The sequence below is a fragment of the Falco punctatus genome (assembly GCF_963210335.1).
Source record: "Falco punctatus genome assembly, chromosome: 5".
Classification (NCBI taxonomy): domain Eukaryota; kingdom Metazoa; phylum Chordata; class Aves; order Falconiformes; family Falconidae; genus Falco; species Falco punctatus.
Genome location: NC_137584.1, coordinates 81,165,778 through 81,186,848, shown reverse-complemented (window position 1 = coordinate 81,186,848; position 21,071 = coordinate 81,165,778). Strand labels below are relative to the sequence as shown.

The 21,071-nt window shown below is 43.0% G+C and overlaps 1 protein-coding gene across 8 annotated transcripts in view; it reads right to left on the bottom strand.

The window, feature by feature from the left end:
• Nucleotides 1–7,628: 7,628 nt before the first annotated feature.
• DISC1 (DISC1 scaffold protein) overlaps nt 7,629–21,071 on the bottom strand; it is a 230,003-nt gene continuing 216,560 nt past the window's right edge. For all 8 annotated transcript variants that reach the window (XM_080388867.1, XM_080388870.1, XM_080388869.1 and 5 more), the window contains 2 exons: nt 18,376–18,486; nt 7,629–10,398 (listed from right to left, as the gene is read on the bottom strand). In XM_080388867.1, the coding sequence (XP_080244993.1) occupies nt 10,243–10,398; nt 18,376–18,486 (267 nt within the window). In that variant the 3' untranslated portion in view covers nt 7,629–10,242. The remainder of the gene's footprint in view (nt 10,399–18,375; nt 18,487–21,071) is intronic.

Below are 21,071 nucleotides of genomic sequence, written 5' to 3'. Positions count from 1 at the left end.
GCCTTATACCAGTTTCAAAGGGGGGAGAGAGACACGAAGAGGCCAAGCAGAGTTCGGATGCTGTAGGAATGTGGCTGCAGACGTCAGAGCTCTTTATCTTGTTGTTACCTTAGGTTAAGATTTCCTTAAGCAGCTCAGCTGTTACTCCAAAAGCGGACAGTAAATTGTTTGTTGTGCTTAAATCTTATGTTTGGGTTGGTTCTGGTTGTAAAGGTGCAATTCAGAAATGAAATGCACTTACTGGCTGCCATTACGAGAATTCTGTGTGAATATCTGTCTAATCTCAGGTTTCCCTAACACTTTGAGAGCAGAATTTGGGAATCATGTCGGTGGTGTGCCTCTTGCCTCATTTTTTTTTTCCTGGTATTGCTTTGTGACTCTCCTTGGAGAACTCTGCACGATCCTGCACACTGTAATGCTCCCTCCAGCAAAACCTCTTAGAGGATTACTTTGACTTGTGATTAGAAGTGGCAGGGAACACTTGGCAGATCTGAAACTCTCAACAAAGCCGTGCAGTTTGCTTTCTGGGCTTTTTTTGCCTCTTACGTTTGAAAGCTGTCAGATTGCCTACCATGCCTGGAAGGGCAGGTGGGGTTTGGTTCAAAACTCGATGTTTAGCCTAGGAGAGGGCAGGGTGGGGATGTGTGTATTGAGGTGAAGGAGAAGCCTTCCCTTTGACAGCTATAAACTCTTACACTCTTAGAGAGGCTGTATATCTGCAAGGGGAAACTGAAGAAGGAGGCAAGGTCTCCAGAGGGCATCAGCAGGTGGAAAGAGCAGCTGAAAATCAGCATCAGGCTCTTGGGGAGCAGCTGATGCTGCAGGAAGTGGAGCTGCTTCCTGGACTCACCCATATGAACGCTGTCTGCTGAAAATCCATCCAGGTCTCTCCCAGATGCAGAGAAACATCATTCCACCATCTGAATGGTAGTAGTAAAGTCCTCTTTTTACCCAAAAATAGCATGTGGGAAGGTGTTCCACCTGGTGAGACTTCATGCTAGCACTGTAACCCCTTGGCCAGTGGCTGGGGGTTGCAGTACTGGTGTTTGTTGTACTTGGGGCTCCTGCTGGAGCAACTTGTTCCCTCTGGGTGAGAATTAAGTTGCATTCAGTGACACGCTGAGAGAGGTTAACAAAAGCATATGGTTGAAGTCTTGTCACCAAGACATAAGGAAAGACTAGACTTCTAATGGGTGCTGAATTTTGCAGTTTGTGTAGTCACAGTCTTTCTGTTCCTATGCCACATGTTTTATAGAAGATGTGTTATGCATTTAATTTCCTCTTCATCGACCCAGGGTTATGCAAATCCCTGCCTAACGGCAGATGACCATGATGTTTTTTCAATTACTTCAAACCTCATTGAAGCACTTGTAGGCATTTTCAAAATCAAACTGGTGTCCAAAGTCAGAAGAGACATAGACCAAAAAAAGGGTCTGATGGGCATCCTGTGCCAGATGCACAGTGCATCCTTGCGTAGGGGGTTCCCAGGAGACCTGGCTGCCAACCAGTGAGTGTTGAGCTTGGCAAGAATAGAGAGGCATGTGGATTTTATCCTAGCATTAGTAAAGCAAGACTGACTAGAAAGCTCAGCTTGGACAGCCTTGACAGCATGCCATGTTTTTTATAGTAAAGGCACTGGTATAATTTCCTACGGACTCAGGTTTATAGCCTCAAAATCATTGATGTGCCTAAAAGCCCTGAGGGACAAGGACCTCTGCCCTTTCATCTCCCTTCAGTGAGGGCAGCACTACTAGTTATTTGGGGATAGCTTGGAGCTGCCTATCAGGTATGAGAGGTTCACCTCTCCCATTTCTCAAAAGTCCTTTAAGACTAGTAACTGAGCTGCACAGTCACCGTGCAGGGCTGATGTATTCATAGAGCTGAGCCTGGTACAGCGAGGTGCAGAAAGCCTGTGATCACACAGCTGAGCTTTGGTAGGGCCAGATGGAGAATCAACCTGTTCTTGACTCTTGAATGTGGTTTTGTTGTATCTCCAGGCAGATGAGTTTGCTTGGCCCTTGCCAAGATGGGTAAGAAGGTGTGTGGATGTGTTACTGCAGCTGACAAGCCCCCGTGAGAGCCTGAGCTGGGTACTCAGGCGTGTGCGGTGCCGGCAGGGTCACGCAGCTCTTCCTCCCTCACGGGAAGGGCTGGGGCGAGCCCCTGCCTGCCCCAAACGCACCTTCTGCATCCCGCTTCGGTTGGTGGAACTAAACTTTCTTGCCTATCTGGTGGTGGTTTGTCAGTGCTTTGCAGGGATAGGGAGAAGACTTGCAGACACTTTGGGTGTGTGGTTAGAGACAAGCATGTCTGCTCTGTGCCAGGCTGGTCTCAACCTCTGAGAGGGCAGACGTGTGCCAGACTCCGCTGCACACAGCTTTCTCTGAGCTGACCTCTGGGCATCCTTAATCCCTGGCGGGCATGCCTGCCTCCCCTGAGCCATCAGGTTTTTGGCAGGCTTCAATGCAAAGGAGTCAGGGTGAAGCATCTGGGCTCTGTTTATCCCCTCAGACTGAGCGTGTGTGCCCGTGCACGCTTACGGAGCGCAGGGTTGAGGGCTGCCACAACCACCCTGTCTCACAGCTGAGGTGCCAGCCCCTGGCAGGGGCAGGATGCTGTGCAGGGAAATCTAAGAGGAGAGATGAAATGAAAAGATGACCAACAGTGTGGGGGAAAAAAATAATCCTTGAATTCCAGTATAATGTTTGCTCCTTTCTTTCAAATCTGTGCACTATTTAGGACACACAAAGCCACGTGTTAAAGGGCTGAATGCGGGGGAACATGTGTCTGCCCCCCTATCCAGGGACAGACTGACTGGAGGGGACAATAAGCACCCAGGGAGCTCCTGTCCATGAGACATCAGCCACGTCGCTGTAGAGGACTGTGTACACAGGAGTTTGGATTATTTTATCCTATTGATTCAACTCCTAGAGCTAAATACCACCTCCCATAATAAATGGTCCAGTAACCATTAGCAGTTGTAAAGGCAAAACTTGAAGCTTACCAATGTATGTTGTGAAAAATAAGCAGGCTCTGTTACCAATTTATAGGGAAAATGAATAAAGAAATTGCTGAATGATTGTCCCCCTGGCCCCAATGTATATTCTGGGAAGAACTTTCTAAAGCCTGAGAACTAAGGCTGTGGAAGAGGAGACGTTAACCAGGCCTGGTGATTTATTTATCTTTCAGGAGACAACATTGCTCTTCCATTTTTTATTTTTTTTTCCCACTACAGAAGACCTTCTGTATTTTAATAGGATTGTTAAGCACTGACATTTAAGCAGACCCAATCAATACTACATTTCCAATTCAGGACAATAAAAAACATAAACAGTAGAAAGAAGGAAATAAAGCTGGTGATGCCTTACTGTTCCCATGTCATAACCAAGGAGTATTATTGGGCTGGAAGAGCTGCTCTGTGTTGCTGCCTTCTGTTCATGATGCTAGAGAGAAGTTTCAAGGACAGTTGGGGGTTTGGTACAGCTGTAGCACATATTCACTCAAAGAATTTGGGGTTCTTGATGGGATGGCAAAGAAGAAATGTTTTCCATCAGGATTAATGGAGAGAGACTGGCCTCATTTGCTACAACTCATTATAGAAAATTAGCAGTGACTAATCACGTATGGCTGTAAGAGGCAGGGTGCTCTTCACCTTTTTCTTCTCATTTAATGAAAACAAGTGGCAATAGGTAGATCAAATGCCAGAACCATCAGCCAAGACAAGCAGTGTCCGATGGCTGCGGTGCCGGTTGGGTTTCCCCCTTTTGCAGAGGATGCTGTGCAGTGCTGCCTCTCGGGCTGGGCACAGTGAGTGCTGCAGCACTGCCTGGGTTCCCCAGCCACCGAGTCTGGTATCAGCATCTCCCCATCCTGCCTGGTGCTGCACTGTGAAACGTGTCCCCAGCCCTGTTTAACCTGCGTGCCTCTAGGAGGGAGGAAATTTGGCTCAAAACCTTAGGCTTCTGCCTAGTCGAGCTCCAAACCATTTTGTAATTGTTTCAGTCGTGAAATCCAGGGGCGATTTACAATAAGCCCTTCCTTAATGCTTGGCTCTCACTTGCCCTTTTGAGCTAAGGTCAAGATCATAGAGTAGGTAAATAGCCATTTCCAATTAACAGACACCCAGCTGCCCTGTCCTCCACCTCTGTGGCTAAACAAGTTTATCAAAGCATTTCTTCTTTCTGTGTTTCGTTTGTTGGGTTTTTTTTTTTTTTTTCTTTAAAGCCATTAACGAAAATGCCTGTATTTAAGGTAAAGCAATGTGACTATTCCTCAGTACCATATGGTATCATGCAGGCCATATGGACCTGCCTTGTGGCTTTTTCTGAATAGAGTCTACTACATCTGGGATGCAGGAGGGCTTTCTTCACAACTTCGAGGGGGGGAGGAGAAAAAAAGCACAAAAAATCCCAACCGTGTTTTAACTTTGAGAGACTACCTTTCTTGCTCCAATAGTCAATTCCTGTCCCTGCTAGAAATGTCTTATTTTTTTGTTGTGGCTGATTCTGCTAGGTGAAGCAGCCAGCAGGCATCAGAAATCTTTCCCCATGTAAATACTAAAGGATGTGAGTGGGTCACCTTTCGGTCTTTAGTTGGCTAAGTTATTTGTACTGAGCTTTGCTGGTCTTCTGTGTAAGGAAGTTAGTTTTTCTTAATCTCCAACTGTTCTTGTACTTCTTTTCCTGAAATGTTGTCTGCTTTTACTTTGTGGGGACAGCGGAGTTGGCAGTGCTCGTGAAGCCTTGTCAGGTCCGTGTGTGGATGGCAGTGCCATCTTCAGCATTGCCCATCTAAGTGGGGGAAAGAGCCTGGTCAACCCGCCAGCTGCTGCTCCAGGAGCTCACATTCTTGAAAGGAAAGGAGTGAACTGTGATCCAAACCCATCAGACGATAGCTAAGAACAAATATGTCTCATTGCTTGACCTCACGGTATTTGAGCCAGGTAAAATTAAACAGTCCTGGTCCTTTCAAATTCCAGGTCATGAAGGGATGCATAAGGAACTTTCTGAAAAGAAACTTTAAAGCAAAAAAACGGTAAGAAAATGTTTAAGTTTCTAGAAGAGCACAGAAATAGTGAGATGAATGCAACCCTGTCACCTCTCCCACCTGCCAAGGAGTGAAACGGGTTGGCCCTGGCACGTCTAACCCAGTCTGTGTGTCACTGACTCCCAGTGCCCTGGGGGAGCTCCTGCGTGGAGCTGTGCCTGGCTCCAGGCTGCTGCTGCTGAGTCTTGCACTGGGGCTGCTTCTACAGGGAAGCCGGAGAGAGGGCACAAAGCTTTAGGTCTTGGGATTGAGCTGATAGACTTAAAATCTTGAGCCTACTTGGCAAGAAAATCTAGAGGTGCTTCATTTATTTCACAGTCTCATTGTCAGAAAAGTAATAGATTTGAAGGTTTTCTTGTAAATTGGATTGTCACTGTAGAAAGGTCTTTTAATTTTCCATTTATCCAGTGAGATCTATCATGTGTCTCCTAGCTGTGACTCTGATTATTTTAATATTCTCTCTCTTTCTCCACACAGTATTCCTGTACAGCTGCTTATTATTATAAACTATTTGTTCAACTTTGCAGGCGATTATAAGAACAAATAGCCTGGTGATGTATTGACTTTGTGTGTGTCTTTGACAATGCCTCAACACCCCCTTCCCTAGGACACTGCTCTTCCAGACAAGAAAACAAGGGGAGTGACTGAATGCCGTGCATGTGAAGAAGTCAGACATTTCCTTACTCACTCGGCCCCAGATGTTCTTTTCCCAGGCCTCATATTCCAGCCTTCATTAGAAATTTGAGAGAAATGCTTTACTGTGGCTTCTGGCTTGGCTGCTTTTCCAGTTCAGAGTCTCCTATATTCACAGACCCCTTTTTCTTTTTTTTTCTTTTTTTTTTTTTTCTTCTTTAATATCTCTCCAGAAACTTGCATTATCTTCCTTAACCGTGCAGAGAAATATCCACATGTGCATAATATTTCAGAGCTTCTTCGTAGCATGTTAATCTCAGAGACTAAAAAAAAAATATCTCTTGGTCCCAGTCTCATTTCTAATAGGATAGCAAACTAAGAGGATACACGAGGCTTATTCTAATCTCACCCTGGAGCTCTCTCCAGCGCTACTGCCTATCTGGGACCCATTACTGAACTGCCTTCTCCAGTGCTCTAGAAAAGATGTGCTTATCTTGATTTAACATGTAGTGATAGCAAAAGCCTGAGCTGTCACACTTTAGAAAGAATGGATTAGCTAATTGGTTGTGAAAAGAAATATTAGGCTGGAGCTACACATGCCGCCGTGGGGGTGCTGTCCCCTCCTTGCTTTCTTCTTTAGTCCCTTGAGAATATGTTTGTACACAGGGTGCATGTGTGTATATTGAACACAAACAACTCCTCCTCCTCCAAAGCACATGTAATGGACTGACTGAGGTGAAATGCTTCCTCATGGTGCAGCTCTCCTCGAGCAGCCCGTTGCATGTGCTTTGGAAAACCAATGGGGCTGGGGCAGGGGCTGGGGCACCAGCCTTGTGAGGGGCGGCTGAGGGACCTGGGGGGGTTGGCCTGGAGAGGAGGGGGCTCAGGGGGGACCTGATCGCTCTCCGCAGCCACCTGACAGGGGCCGTAGGCAGCGGGGGTCGGTCTCTTCTCCCGGATAACGAGCGACAGGACGAGAGGAAACGGCCTCACGTTGCGCCAGGGGAGGTTTAGGTTGGGTATCGGGAAAATTTCTTCCCGGGAAGGGTGGTGAAGCGCTGGGACAGGCTGCCCAGGGCGGTGGTGAAGTCCTCATCCTTGCAGGTATTTAACAGGATGTGTAGATGTGGTGCTGGGGGACATGGTTTAGTGATGGACTTGGCAGTGCTGGGATTGTCGTTGTACTCGATGACCTCAAATGTCTTTTCCAACCTGAACGGTTCTATGATCCTATTTCAGTGGCAAAGGTTTCTGCACACAAAGCCTATATGCCTCTGTGTGTACTCTTCAAACCTTGGAGGGCTGGGGTTTTGGACAAGCACAGCACACATCCAAGGTGGGAAAGGGGCTTATTTCTGGTAAGATTAATTGTCTGTAGGTGGTGGGAAGCACCACCTCCACCTGGTGGCAAGCACCAGTCACCTGGAGGTGACAGTCCTAGCAAGTATGTGTGAAACTGGTCCTTGTGACACCACAGGTGCTCTCCTACCTGTCTTTATGGCAGTGAGGGTGTGCAGGAGCATGACTCACCTCAGATATGGCTGTAGCCAGCGCACAGTCACACCTCCCTTCCCTCAACCCTTCTCCATAGGTGAGGAATGGAGGGGGGCAGGCAGGAAGGACTCGGTTGCACAGCCAGACTGGTTCAGCCATGTCAGGACTGAAGCGCGGGTTTTAGCTATCTGTATAGCTCACTGCGTGATCTTTCTCTCCCTTTCACACTGAAAATAGCTACAATTTTGCTGTGAGACTGTAGTCTTGAATGCATCTTTAGACTGTTTCCGGAAGGCATTACAGAATTTCCCAAGCAGACGAAACAGTGCTGTCAACAGCACAATGATGGTCACACACATGGTTTCTCCTTTCCTCTCCCCCCATCCTCATGTGCGCTGCCTCCCCAGGATGAAATTTCTAAAATCTTGTATGCTGCGCGGAATGCAAACAGATACTGGATTAGTTAAAAACATACTTTATTTGAAAGTTTTCTATCCACAGATAAAAGGCAGCTGATATATTGCATAGTATACTTTTTTTTTTTTTAGTATGCTTATTATTCAGCATGTCTGAGAAAAGGAATGATTACTGGCTCTAACTTTCCACAACAAACAGTGAAGTTAATGGAATAATAAATTAAAGTAGTAGTAGTCCCCATTATGTATAAAATAAATGTTAACAGATACAAATATGACAAGAATGATGACTGATTCAGTTTTCCTTCTCCTCAGGAGTTCAGTGTCTTATTAGAGTGCTTGCGTAAGTTGAGTTTTTATTAAAATGCAGTGGTGCTCTGAAGCTGTAGAACACAAAAGCCATACAGTTTTTTTTTAAATTGAATAGGAATGTCAAGAAAGCTTGCTCATGAGAAGAGGGGTTCTCCCGCCCCTGCGATGGTTGGTTACTACCCCTGTTGTGAGCCCTCGCAAGGAGGCAGAACTCCCAACTCGGCTGTGGCTGACCCTGGCTCTAAGGCACTTAGCCCACCAGCTATTCACAGTGCAGCACTACTTACTCAAAGGACAAAACTCCACACACCCCTCTGTGTGGGGAGAGGTGGGTCATACAACCTTAGCGTACTGGCCTTCATCTCTGGGAGCGTCCTCATCGTCCTATACAACTGCTCTTCACTGCTGGAAAGTCAGTACCTGGGCCCTCTGTGGTGTTAACCAAGGACCTTCTACAGGTCTTAAGGAAATGGCTGTAAGAGCTCTGTCTTGTCAATGTCCGTGCTTTTCTGTTTACCTGAGCTCATGTGGGTTTCCATGAGCACTTTGTAGCAGCCACGCTACGTGTGTCCAGCCAGGCTGTCCCAGGGGGAAGCCGGTCCTGTGCAGGGGCTGAATGTCAGGGTGCCACAGGCTGCCGCCCAAGCTGCCTTGAGATGGAGACAAATGCCTTGCTCAGCAGCTTGGAAGAGTTTCAAAAAGTGCCAAAACTACTATGGGGAGGTAGGTATTGAACAGGGACTGTCCAGAGAAGCTTGGAGAATGGAACTTGCCAAACAGAGCAGCAAGAGATCTCCATCTGAGACTGGGGATGGGGAACAGAGTAGTGGAGTCCACGCAAGGTGAAGATTCAAGAGTCTTTACCACAGCACAGGTACTGGCCCATCTATTACACAATGAGAAGAGTCAACCATGTTTTGAATTACAGGGCTGTAATTCCACCCTGAGGATCTGATGACTACAGAAACCACCTCTGCTCTGCTCCCCTGGATTGACAAGCGTACATTCCTGGATGCAGTTATAATCCTGTGGTATGTCTCAGCTGCCTGGTGCTTCCCCCCCTCCCTCCTGATGTACTTAACATTGAGGTAGAAGCTTCAACTAGAATCAAAACATACACAGAAAACGAACACGATCTTGGGGGGCTAGTAGTCCGATGACTTTCAACATTTGTAAAAACCTTCACAATGTGGTTACAAAGCGAATAATTGAAGCAGCAGAAAAATATCATTCTAAAAATGTCAGAAAAATAATATAAAAAAGTACAGTACTGAGTTGTAAGACATTGTAAGGCTACTGGCTCAAAAATATTTTTTTTTAATTCTCTCTCTTTGCAACAAATGGCAGAAGCAGATTTTTTTGTGACATCAGAGACGTACTAGTATCCAAGTAAAAGTACATGATGAATTCCTGAAGGCATTAACTGTTTTGAAGAATGATCTAAATATAAGTCATTCATATTAGCTGGCTTCAGTTGAATATTGCTTTTGTTTCCTATAAAAATATGTTTTTAAGTATGTATATATACACATGTCTACTGCAAAAAAAAAATCTGCGTTCTTTCTGAAGTTTATAAGGAAGATCAAAGCAATATAATAGTAGTAATAAACTTTACAAGGAGACTTAAATGACTTACTGCTCATACAATATTTAAATATAAGGAACACAAATCACCAACATAGTAATTTTTTTGTGCTTTACAACCCCTGTAATACTAAAGCAAGTTTATATTAATACCTAAATGAAGCGAGTTAACTACTGCTATAGGGGCTGCTGTTAGTTACCTCCACTGTACTCGTATGCCACAGAGTAAACGAGGCCCAAATTTCAGTTGAAAGAACTTGGTTAGCTTGAATTTCATCCTTTCAGTGTAAGAAAGCTGTTAAAGCCAAAGGGAAAAAAACCCCAACAGTTCTTACTATTCTTACAGCTATTTTTCAAGAAATACTAGATGTTCCAGCTTTAATGCTACATTTTTAAATCAAGGAAAAAACTAAATCTGTAAGGAAGACAGATATTGCTTATGAGTCTTCAAGGAGAACATTTCACTGACATTAAAGGCAACTTTGCAGACTCACTTGAAATGAAATGTATCAATTTGTAATCTACACATTTACAGGGGCTGCTCTGCTCTGAAAGCTGTCGCCCGATCTGTGCCAAAACATGTGAGGCTGTGTAGAATACTTCTGATGATAGACCTCCAGGCTCTGTTTCTCCATAATTGATTTAGTTATTAGTTATGCAGGGAGAGAAGAGATCCCTGAGGCTTGGTAAAACAGTATTCAGTTACTAAAAGCAGCCCTTTGTGAATTAATGTCATCCTACCAGCTCTTCCTGCTCATTATTCCTTCAAGTCTTGTTTTCCTGGACACCAGCTGTCACAGAGGAAGTCTCCAGCCTTTTCTTCTCCTGTCTCCCTGGCTGGCTGAAGTTGCACCAGCACGGTCTGGAGTGTCTCCTTCACCACCTGGATCTCCCTCTGCAAAGACTGTGCAAGCTTTATTAAGGAATAAATCTATAGGTGATTGGCAGTCCCTTTTTTCTTTCCAAGTTATTAAATAAACTCTTGTTCTGCTGCTCACAACAGATGGCCATGGCTATCTAACTGTAGCTTCAAGTTCTTGCAAATTGTTTGGATTAAATATTAATACATTTCTCACACTTGCTTTTTTTTTTTTTTTTTTTTTTTTTTTTAAAATCCAGGCAAACTGAAGTTCTCAAGTGGCATTATTTAGCACTTTAAAGAAGGGAGGGGATGGGGGTTACTGTTCTCGTGGGAAGAAAGGAGATGAAGGAATGGTACCATGGAAGCAGCAGCACTAGCTCTGAGTTCCCTGCTGGGCAGAAGGTGGATTTTTAAGCCATAGACACAGACCTGGGTGGATCAGAGCCCAGGTGAAGGCAACAGGAGCAGCCTGAGACAGAAACCAAGCGACCACAGCTTGCGTGGCGTTAGCAGGCTCAGCAACGTGCGCTATTCAAGGCGGGGTGGGAATCTAGGTAAGTAGTAAAATTACCTTATAGCAGAGAAAGTGTTTCTGCTCTACTTACCTCCAGGAGGCTTTAATCTTAGCTGAATTATCAGTATAATTATAGTGCAGAAAACAAATATAAAGCTATACCAGGCTCCATAGTGAATGCTTTGAACAAGCTGAAAAGCAAAAAGATTAGCAGGAGCAAGGCTGCGCTGTCATGCATTAAAAGGAACAAGGCCACCTGAAAAGCATCTGATAATTCAGTAAGAATGCTTCATTTGGTTAAGAAAGGAGAGGTTTTCATGTTTTATTTGCCATTTTCTAGTTCAGGTTTCCCGCAGGGCACTTGGGAAGAACTGAGATGGCTAACGGCTTGGCCTCTTAGGAGTCCTTCCACTTCGTTCTTTGCCCAGGCTCCAGGATGACAGAGGGAAGGTGTCAGGTGCTGGCAACAACAGGAGGGGCACAGCAGTGAACGGACCGGCAGATGAAGGTAGGACATGCACGGAGATGGTGGCAACTGTTGAGACATGCACAAGTTTTTAAGTAGCCAGGTTTCCTAGGCAGTACAGCTTTTTGTTCGGATGACCAGTCTCTCCTGGGAATAAGCATGGTTTGTACCATCAGTACACTGGCCTTTCTGCTGATAATCTTACATCAGTGAAACTATCTGTTGTTGAATCAAGCGTGAGGGACTGGGTGGAGCTCAGTGAGACAAACCACCTTATCTTCTCTTCCACAACTTACACTATATGGAGAGCAAAGCAAGGACGAGACAAGTCAGAGCCTGCTGAAGGTCCAGCCCAATGACCAGATCTACACGAACAAGCCCTGGTGTCCCTCCCATCCACACTGAGGCTCCTGTACAGGTATGGCTGAAGGGCAAGGACCCCAAAAGGCTAACCCAAGCAGGTCAAGGGAGAGAGAAGTTCATTTCTAGCAGTAAGTCATCAAATGATCTCTGAGAGAGCCAGAAACTCACTTCAAGGGATATGAAACAGGCTGACACTGAAACAACTCAATTTCAAAAACACAACGCCCAGGAAGAATAATGCACAAGGATGGGTTTTATCCTTTACAGAGCTCAGCCATTACGAAATGTTGTTTTACTCGACCCTGATGTCAATGCAATGACAAACGAACAAAACAAAAAGAAAAAGACACCCTCAGGTTATGTGAATGTAAAAAAGTGAGCTGCTGCTTTTGAAAAACTGAGGCTAGAGAGGACCATGGGAAAGCTATACAAATCACTGCTATTGCGGGCAGTTACAACTATGCCTTTGAAAAGCCTTTTGGATGCTTTTGATTCTGTTACCAGTTCCACAGCATTTCATCTTTGTGTATTTACATACATTTACTATGATGTTTTACTCTTAATATGTTCACCAGGAGTATTCATGCATACTTCTAATTTCTGGACAGCTCTATTAATCCAAAGGGATTCTGTTTCTGATTACAAGCAATAGCAGTAGACACAAGACTTCTCCTATCCTAGGGTCTCAAAGCACTGCACAAGAACAAATGAATTATGCTTTGCATCTTCTCTGAAGTAAGAAACATTACTATCCTCTTCTAAGCCATCCTGGACTGTCCACCCCTCTGCAACTTCATCACGAGGCTCTGCTGAAAGCTTAACTGGTAAAACAGAAACTCTTCAGTTTATGAACACCATGAAGCCTCTGAAATGTAATTACTTCTGATGCGCAGTCTCTGACTGCATGCTGTTATTTGTAATATCCCAAGCAATTACCAAGTTCTTTTCAGGTAGAGAAAAAAGCCAAAATTAAATCATTTCACTGCCAGTGGATGAAAAATCTTGAAGGATGGAAGAAAACGAAGACAGGGAAAGAAACTCTAAACCAACAGAAAGCAACAAGGAGGATGGTTATAGTCTCTCTCTATATATAAAACATAGTCTAACTACAATAAGTTTCAATAACCTCCTAAATAATACCATAACCAGCTATCAACCAGTAACTGTGAAACAAGCCTTTATGGCTAGGAAAAATTACATGTTACACTGCTGAGCATGGAATCTCTGTCCATATACAGAGGTTATGTCTGAATAAACAGCTTCACCCATTTTGAAAATAAAAAAAACAACAAAAACTTAAGTTTTGCATGGGTCCACGTGCAAACACGTCCTTCATGCTTGAATTCTCTAACCAGTGCTGCAAATATTGAGCCAGTATCAAAGGCAGGAGCCAAAACAAGTTTCGACTAGGAACATTTTCTGGTCCTGCTGTCTTCCTGTGAAAAACTGGCAAAATCTCTCCAATGTCTTATAAGCAGTAAATTAAAGCACTTGGGAACAGCTTCACAAAACACGATCCGTAGTACGCAACCACGCTGCACCTCTAACATTGTCCTGGTTGAAGCTTTTCACCTATTTGGCATCCTCTCTTGAAAAAACCAGAGCACCATGACAGAATCTGTCATTTACAAGGAGACAAAAAGCAGATCTAATTACTGCAGACTTACCAAATTTTTGGGAAAAAATGGGCTCATCAATGTATCTTCTGTTCTCTCAGCATAGAGGTTTAGAGAAAAGAGACAAAAGGTAGATATTACAAACCAGTTGCCCTCTTGTAGGCAAGGTTAGTAACTAAGAATATATTGTAAGACAGAAGGGCTACTGCAGAGCTAAGGGACTATGGGATTTTGGACATCTGAAGAAGAAATTAAATCTTGAAGAACAGATATAATCAGAAGGGGGTGTATTTTGTTGGTTTGGTTTTTTTTTTTTTTTACCTGGGTAACTATTCTGCTTGTTTTTAACAGCTGAACATTACAGTGGCTGGAGACAGAAGCTCAGCTAGATGTCCCGCTACATCTAGCTCTGCAGGAAAGGACCTTGAGGTCACGGTGGACAGCAACATGTCTTGTGGCAAAGCCAACAGCTTCCTGGGCTACATTAAGAAAAGCATTGCCAGCAGGTGGAGGGAGCTGATCCTTCTTCCACTATGCCCAGCACTGGTGTGGTCCCACCTGCAGTATAGGGTCCAGTTCTGAGGTGCATAGTAAAGAAAGATAAGGACTTACTGGAGCAAGACAGCAAAGGGCTGGTATAAGAGACAGGAGCATCCTTTATAGGAGGAGATGCTGAGAGAGCTAGGACTTTGCAACTTGGAGGAGGGAAGGCACAGGGGGATCTTAACAATGTATATAAATAGCTGAAGGGTGGGAATGAAGAAGAGGGAGCCAGACTCTTCTTACTAGTGTCCACTGAGAACAAGAAGCAACAGGCAGAGCAGAAGTTCCAAAATAGGAAACTGAATCTGAATACAAGGAAACTTGTGTTCTCTTTTAAATGAGGGTGGTCAAACAGGCGTTGCACAGAGAGGTTGTGCGTGATCCTGAGCAACCTGCTCTAGGTGACCCTATTTGAGCAGAGGGTTGGACTAGATGATCTCAAGAGGTCACTTTCAACTAAATGATTCTGTGATCATACAGGCCACGTGCCAAAGGACCAGAGAAAAGGTAAGACAATTCAATGTTTATTTGGAATGACCTGGGTTTTGGCTTTCTAGAAGTGCACACTTGGGAGCGAAGGAGAGACGCTAAGCAAGTCCCTGTTGCTCCTGCATGAGGTCTATGTAGTCCACAGCAAGACAGCCTTGGGAAGTCCATCACTTGTCCTTGCAAAATACAGGGGTATTTGTGGTACTGAAACCAGATCAGAAATTTCCCATTTCCCTCCTCCATTACTGTCTCCTTCCTTCACATCCACAAACACATTTCTGCAAACCAGCAATACCCCTCCCACATAAAACCCAAAAAAACACACCCCTCAAGAATTACTAAACCCAAAACCCCAACAGAATGACTGCAATGTTTTGGAAAATGGATCACTTCAGTGGTCTGGATATCAGCTGTCTCCAGATCACTTGTTCCAGCAGAAAATGGAAGGCAAAGGAGCTGCAGCACGTGAGTGGAAATACACTGACCTACCTCCATCACGGCACTAACACCACCAGGGGAACCACGTTCTCTCCATGTGACACACACTAGGAAGGGCTCACCCTCCTGTCACCCAAAACAAAATCAAAGAGGGCACCACTGCCGCCTCTCGCTCTTGTGGGATCCCAACATTTCTTACAGGTTCACCCAGGCTGAGATTCCTCAGTGAGGTACAGTCAGGTCTAATTCCGACACTCCTGCTTCTGTCGAAAACCTATGCCTGTGTAAAGCAAGACTTGTACGAGAGCCTGCCACATGATAAAGGTGAAGGATTAGCAAAGTGACCTGCAACGCCTAATGAATGTTTAGGCACAAAATTCTATTTTCAAAATAACTGTTTCAAATGCCCATTTTAGGGAGAGGAATGGAGATTGCTTTTATAATAATAGTCCAGCCAGGTTTTCTTCCAACAAAAGCATTTTCACCAGGAGGAACCATTACATGCATTCAAATTGTCTATCAAAATGCAACTGCTAATTAAGAACAAAAATGACTGTGAAATTGCAATGTAGGCTCCATCTAATTTTAGTGGGGATTCCAGGCCTTTACTGTCAGGAAAGTAACACCTCTCATCAGCTCTGCAGACACTGGAATGAGGCACCTCTCATCTTTTGGGTTTTCCAATTAATGATGTGGACTGTTTTCATACACTTGCCAATGATTAACCATAATTGAATGTTTTGTGGGTTTATTTGGTTATACTACATAGATTTTAGCAACTATGTCATAACGCTGCAGAGGAGCTCTCCCCCCACCACCACTGTCTGATGCTTTTTATGCAAAAGTACAGTTTAATATTTGCTGTGAAACGCTTCAATAATAAATGAGAATTCTAAGTGGGTCTATGCCTAGGATCAAGAAATATCACTGGATTTCTCCTTTGTTCAGGTCGTGCTGGCAATTACAAGCAACAGCATGGTTGATTTAAGTGTGCTATGCCATCAAAACGTAGAATGAAAAACAATGACATCTGGGATTTTTCTTCTAATACAAACTTAATTATTAATCAAAGCTATGACACACACTAAACATTGGCAAATGGCTTGAGAGCATCACAAATTTATTTTTGTCAGTGGAGTCTTTAAAAGTCTTTTAATAATCAGAAGACAGGACTAATCTACGTCTGTGCAGCCCCCAGTAAGATTTCTGACCTAATACAGTTTGTAATATTCACATGTAAGGCCATTTTTTAGGGGATGAGGGCAAGGGCAAAAACAACCAGCAAACAAGAGTTTGAAAAATTTACTCTGCTTTCAGTACAATTCCAGCTCTTTAAGCTCCTGCTTTTAGACTTCTACAGATTTTTAATGAAGACTGCATAATTGTCCAACATTTGGGATAAGAAATTGTTTTAGTCAAAACCAAGTAAGCTACTGTGCAAACAATAGATCCATCTATTAATCATAAATTCTTCTACCGTGGCTAATTATTGGCACCAATCTCAGTGCTAGCTCCTGCAATACAGGCAAGTTACTAAGACCGAAAGTTTATTTTATAGGCACTGAGCAGTTTTTATTAAAAAAAAAAACCAATCTACAGGTCTGTAACTCTGTAGCAGCTATTTTTCTTATTCCTTTTTGAAGCATAGCACAGCGATTACATGTACCAGATGGTAACATTTTATGCACATTGATCTGGACTACCTCTGAAATAGCAACTGAATGTTAATGAGGGGTAGCTGAATTGCTGAACTGCTTCTCTGTGTGTCCCTATGTTTTAAACATGGCTTCTTATTTTGTGACTGATGGTCTGGCTAGGACCAGGGTATCACACAGTGTGCCTTTCTGTATATAGATAACGTGAGCTGAATTTCACTGATAAAGGAAATCAGGTCCATGTCAGACAACTGTGGCTCAGAACGAGACTAACCTACAACTCTTCTCAAACTTCCAGTGATTAAATTTTATTTTTTTCAGTTCACTCTCGCAGTTTAACCAGCTTCAAAGAAATACGCACGCTCCGTAATAAATACAAATACTACTATTTTACATACCTGTAGTGTATTTTCTTCAGGAATCAAAAAAGCAGGTTTTCAGCTTATTTCACCTTACTGAGCAAACTGGAACTATGGTCAGACCTGACTGGTTTGAATATGAACTTACGCCCACTGCAAAGAACCGGTAACTCCAACCCTCAGTGTTCTTCTACTAGGGTCAGTGAGAAAAACTCACTTGAGAGCAAATATACATAAGGGAGGAAGGAATTAGATGCTCTGCACACACACAGGACACGCATCCATATAGCTCTGGAAAGAATGCTCACAAACAGCATTGGAGAAACACAATTGCAACCAAGCATGCATGCTGTAAATATAATTAAAAGAATATTGCAAAGTGACTTGAGGTAAATACAAGAAAATATTGGGGTTTTTTACATTGAAATGCTTAGAAAAGAAAGAAAGATTTGAAGTAGTAACAAATTAGTGACTGGATTTCTCCTCTCTGATACAACCCCCCAAGCACCTTCCTCCCACCCCCCTTTAAAGTTTATCATTCTGATACCTTTTTAAAAAAACAAGTTTCTACAATAGGAGTTTTGCAACAACCTGGCGATAGATGCGTAATTACCTAAAACACAGTGGTATTTCCACACAGTGCATTTATTATCCTTTCTTTAAACTCCTGCAGGACACCTGCCTCAGCTGAGGAGGAACCGAATCCTTCCCAGCACCTTCATCAACTCAACTGACCTTTCAGGTATCTCTCTGTAAAGGCTCCTCTGCTAATCTCTCCAACCTGAATTTATTAATCTTTATTACGCCATTGCCTGACACCTCTTCTCCAGTAAAACCTAACCACCTAAGTACTCTCATCCTCCTTAGACTCACTGGTTTTTCTATGAAAATTACAAGTGAAACAATACTCTGTGCTCTTAAACTCTAAAAAATGCCCACAGATGTAGGCCCAACAAATGCCTCATAAAGGTTAAGCAATCTTCAATCAGATACTGAATGACAGATGAAGCACAGAAAGAGATAAGGGCGCTTTATAAGACAACATCTCATCTGGTTACTTGCACTGAGTGTTAGAGGCAGATTAAATTGCATAGGATGCCACATGACACATCTGCTGCCCACTTTTTTTAAAGGAAAAAAAAAAACCCAAACCACATCTGACAATATACACAGTCTGAGTCAATGATGTAGCACTTAATTTAGCTAAATCGTGTTGGGAAATGCAGGTGCATGGATGCTTGTATACATGCAGCTTTGGGTACACTAGGTATTTCCTTACACAAGCACTACAAAGAAAAGGATTGTAACAGTAGAATAAAGGCTTTTCAGTGCCTAATCACAAGAAGAACTAACTTCTGTTTAAATCAATTAAAGTTGCATCAGACCACAGTAAAAATGCACTGTAGCAAAACTTGCTACAACAAAAATGCCCACTTCAGCAAGACAATCAATTCTCCCCTTCTTAACGTACTTAATCTACATTAAGAACTAGCATTCCACGTGAATCTGAAAGGCAAGTATTTCACATACATACTTACAGAGATTGATACGTATCTATAGCTATATCAGAAAGGATATGAAGAACTCCTTCATCAACTTGGCAGGCTGAACTTTGCAGTTGATCTTCCAGATGCACCAATTTCTCACTTATTGCTTCACATTTTTCTCCCAACTCGGCAGAAAATATGAAGAACTCCTACAGGAAGTTGAAAAAGAAAAGAAAGCATGTTTGCTGCTCACTGCACTTTTCTACATCAAATTTGCATCAAATTAAGGGCAAAATAAAATATTAGTAAGAGGATATGGTACTTTGCAGTGCTAAGACATTGCCTGAAAGCAAATTCCCGTTAGAGAAACAAAAAGTTGTTACTATATAATAAATTAGTGATTTATATGAAATGGAATGAGCTTGTGGTCTCAGTCTATTTCCCAGCAGAAAAAAGTCATGATCTCACTTTCAGCAGATGATTAAAGAGGTGTGAAGACTGAACTGCTCTCCCTCTTCCCTGTTGTCTCACCACAGCAGGGGAGGGAAATCACACACTGACTACACCATTTAGGTTCCTAAATTTCAAGTTTTTCATGTAAATATGATTTACACTTTTAGGCCATTTAAATATTTCAAGCAGCATCGTTTTCGGTATCTCTTATAAACACAAAATGTACTTACTTTTTTGAGGAAAAATCTGGCTAGAATACTTTGGGACTTTGCTCAACTGATCAGAGAAAATGCATCAAAGTGTTAGAGATTACAGGATAAAACTACACTTTTTTACTGTGTTATCACAAAACAAGACTAAATTTTCAAAAATAATACTTCTCTACTTAGAACTTCTAGAGAAAAACACTTTTTTATTTTAAGCTGAGTATTTCAAACCAGTTGCAAAGTCCTTCCCATAAGTTAGTCTGCTTTCAGATATACGCAGAAGGCTAATTTGTATCTTTTATATTTTGTATTGAGTACTTCTTTGAGAAATTACACAAATAAGCAGCAAATACAAGAGGAGGGGAAAAAAAATCAACTAATTTGTGCAGCACTGAGACAAGCCTCGCCTCTCCTCTCCCTCCCAAGGCATCGTAGTGCTGTTTATAGTGAATGACATGGCTTATCTGTAAGGAAAAGAGTATGATGCCAAGAAGTTCTGCTGGAACCATGTTGAAAAAACTGGAGTAATTCACCAGCTGGTGTCCAGAAAAGTGGATTTTTCTTCAGTCTGTGCACCTGTCCCTAAAGCCAGCTGCACATGCACCCATATACAATCTTCAGAAAGTTTTTCTCCTTTAAAAAAAAAAAATAATACTTTGGGTCCTTTGTACTGATCTGTTGCTATAATAGCAGCCATCATTGGTTGTTTAAGAGAAATCAAGCCTTCAGTCAAAGGCCTTTCAAAGAAATCATGCTAATACTTGTTGGAACGCTGCCCATTGTGGACCAACCTGATTTTTGGTGAACACGTTTACCAGACCTCTGTTCTGTGCCGTCCTTACGCTTCGTGACACACAGTGCATGCACAGAGTCAAACGTCAGAAAAGCTCTGTTTGCTGGCACATCCCCTGTTACAGCACAGCGCTTTGGCCCTTCTGCTTTCCTAGGGCTCCTGCCAGACGTGGCTATCCAGCAGATCGCAGGGGTGCACAGCCAGCTGCAGCTCGAGCCCTGGATGAGCGAGCTGGCTGAGAGAGGTTGTATCGCAAAACACCGGCAGCTCAGACACAGAGAGGCACGTGAGAACCAGCTGGCTGAATCCCTGCCGCCGCGCACAAGACCGGAGCAGCCGCCTTCAGAGCCATTATCAAACACCAGAATTACAGCAGCACTCCACAGCATTTACAGACAGAAAAATGACCCGTTGTTTTTAAAATGTGAACAGGGGAGGAGAAGGTTCACATTCTCTCTACAGCCGCTAGGAACGTCCTTTTCTCAAGACCAGGGACAGAAGATGAGGAACAAGTCTTCCATCCAGCTGCTAAATCATTTATTCAGTACACCAGCAGGACTCCATATGCTGTTAAGGAGTGGGATAACCCTGGCAATTTATATCAACAGAAAGCTTTTAGGGAATCATTCTGTGACACGCATGCGAGAACCGATGACAGTTGTCTAAAAGAACTTAGGTCTTGGGCTAGAAGACTGAGTAAATTGCAAAAACCTAGTATTCTGAAAGCACATCTAAAATTACGACTGTCTAGAGAAAGCTCCACCTCTGAACACTGATTTTTCTCTAACAGTTACATGTAAGAAAATCAGGTCTTCACAAAACCGTCATCCCCAATGCAAGAAAAACAAGGCAAAAACCACTCAGTGCTATACAACCATTGAACAGTTAACTGAAGAACGACTTTAATTAATGCACAAACTCCCAAGTATTGCTCTGACAGAAAAAAGCCAAAAGTGAAGTTTTCAAACCAGACTCTTTCTGCAGACTGTGTACTTTGACAAAATTAATTAGTCCTGTACAGATCCTGAAGAACTAGTATCTTATAGTGACACATAAAAAGCCGATTCTTGCTCTAATAACATCAAGTTATTGAATACTTTAATCTGATCCAGTCACTGCTTTTATCAAGAACTATTAATATATGAGATTATTGGATCATATTCATGCTGTCAAAAAAATGACACTTCTCATACTGATTTGAAATCATCAGTTACTACAGACAGCAAGCAAAAGAAGTATGTGTTACAGCACACTCCTGAATACCTGTGCCATTAATTATATTTAAATATTAAAAGCATTATAAAGATATGCATTATAGTAGGGTATCCCTTTCTTTTTTAGG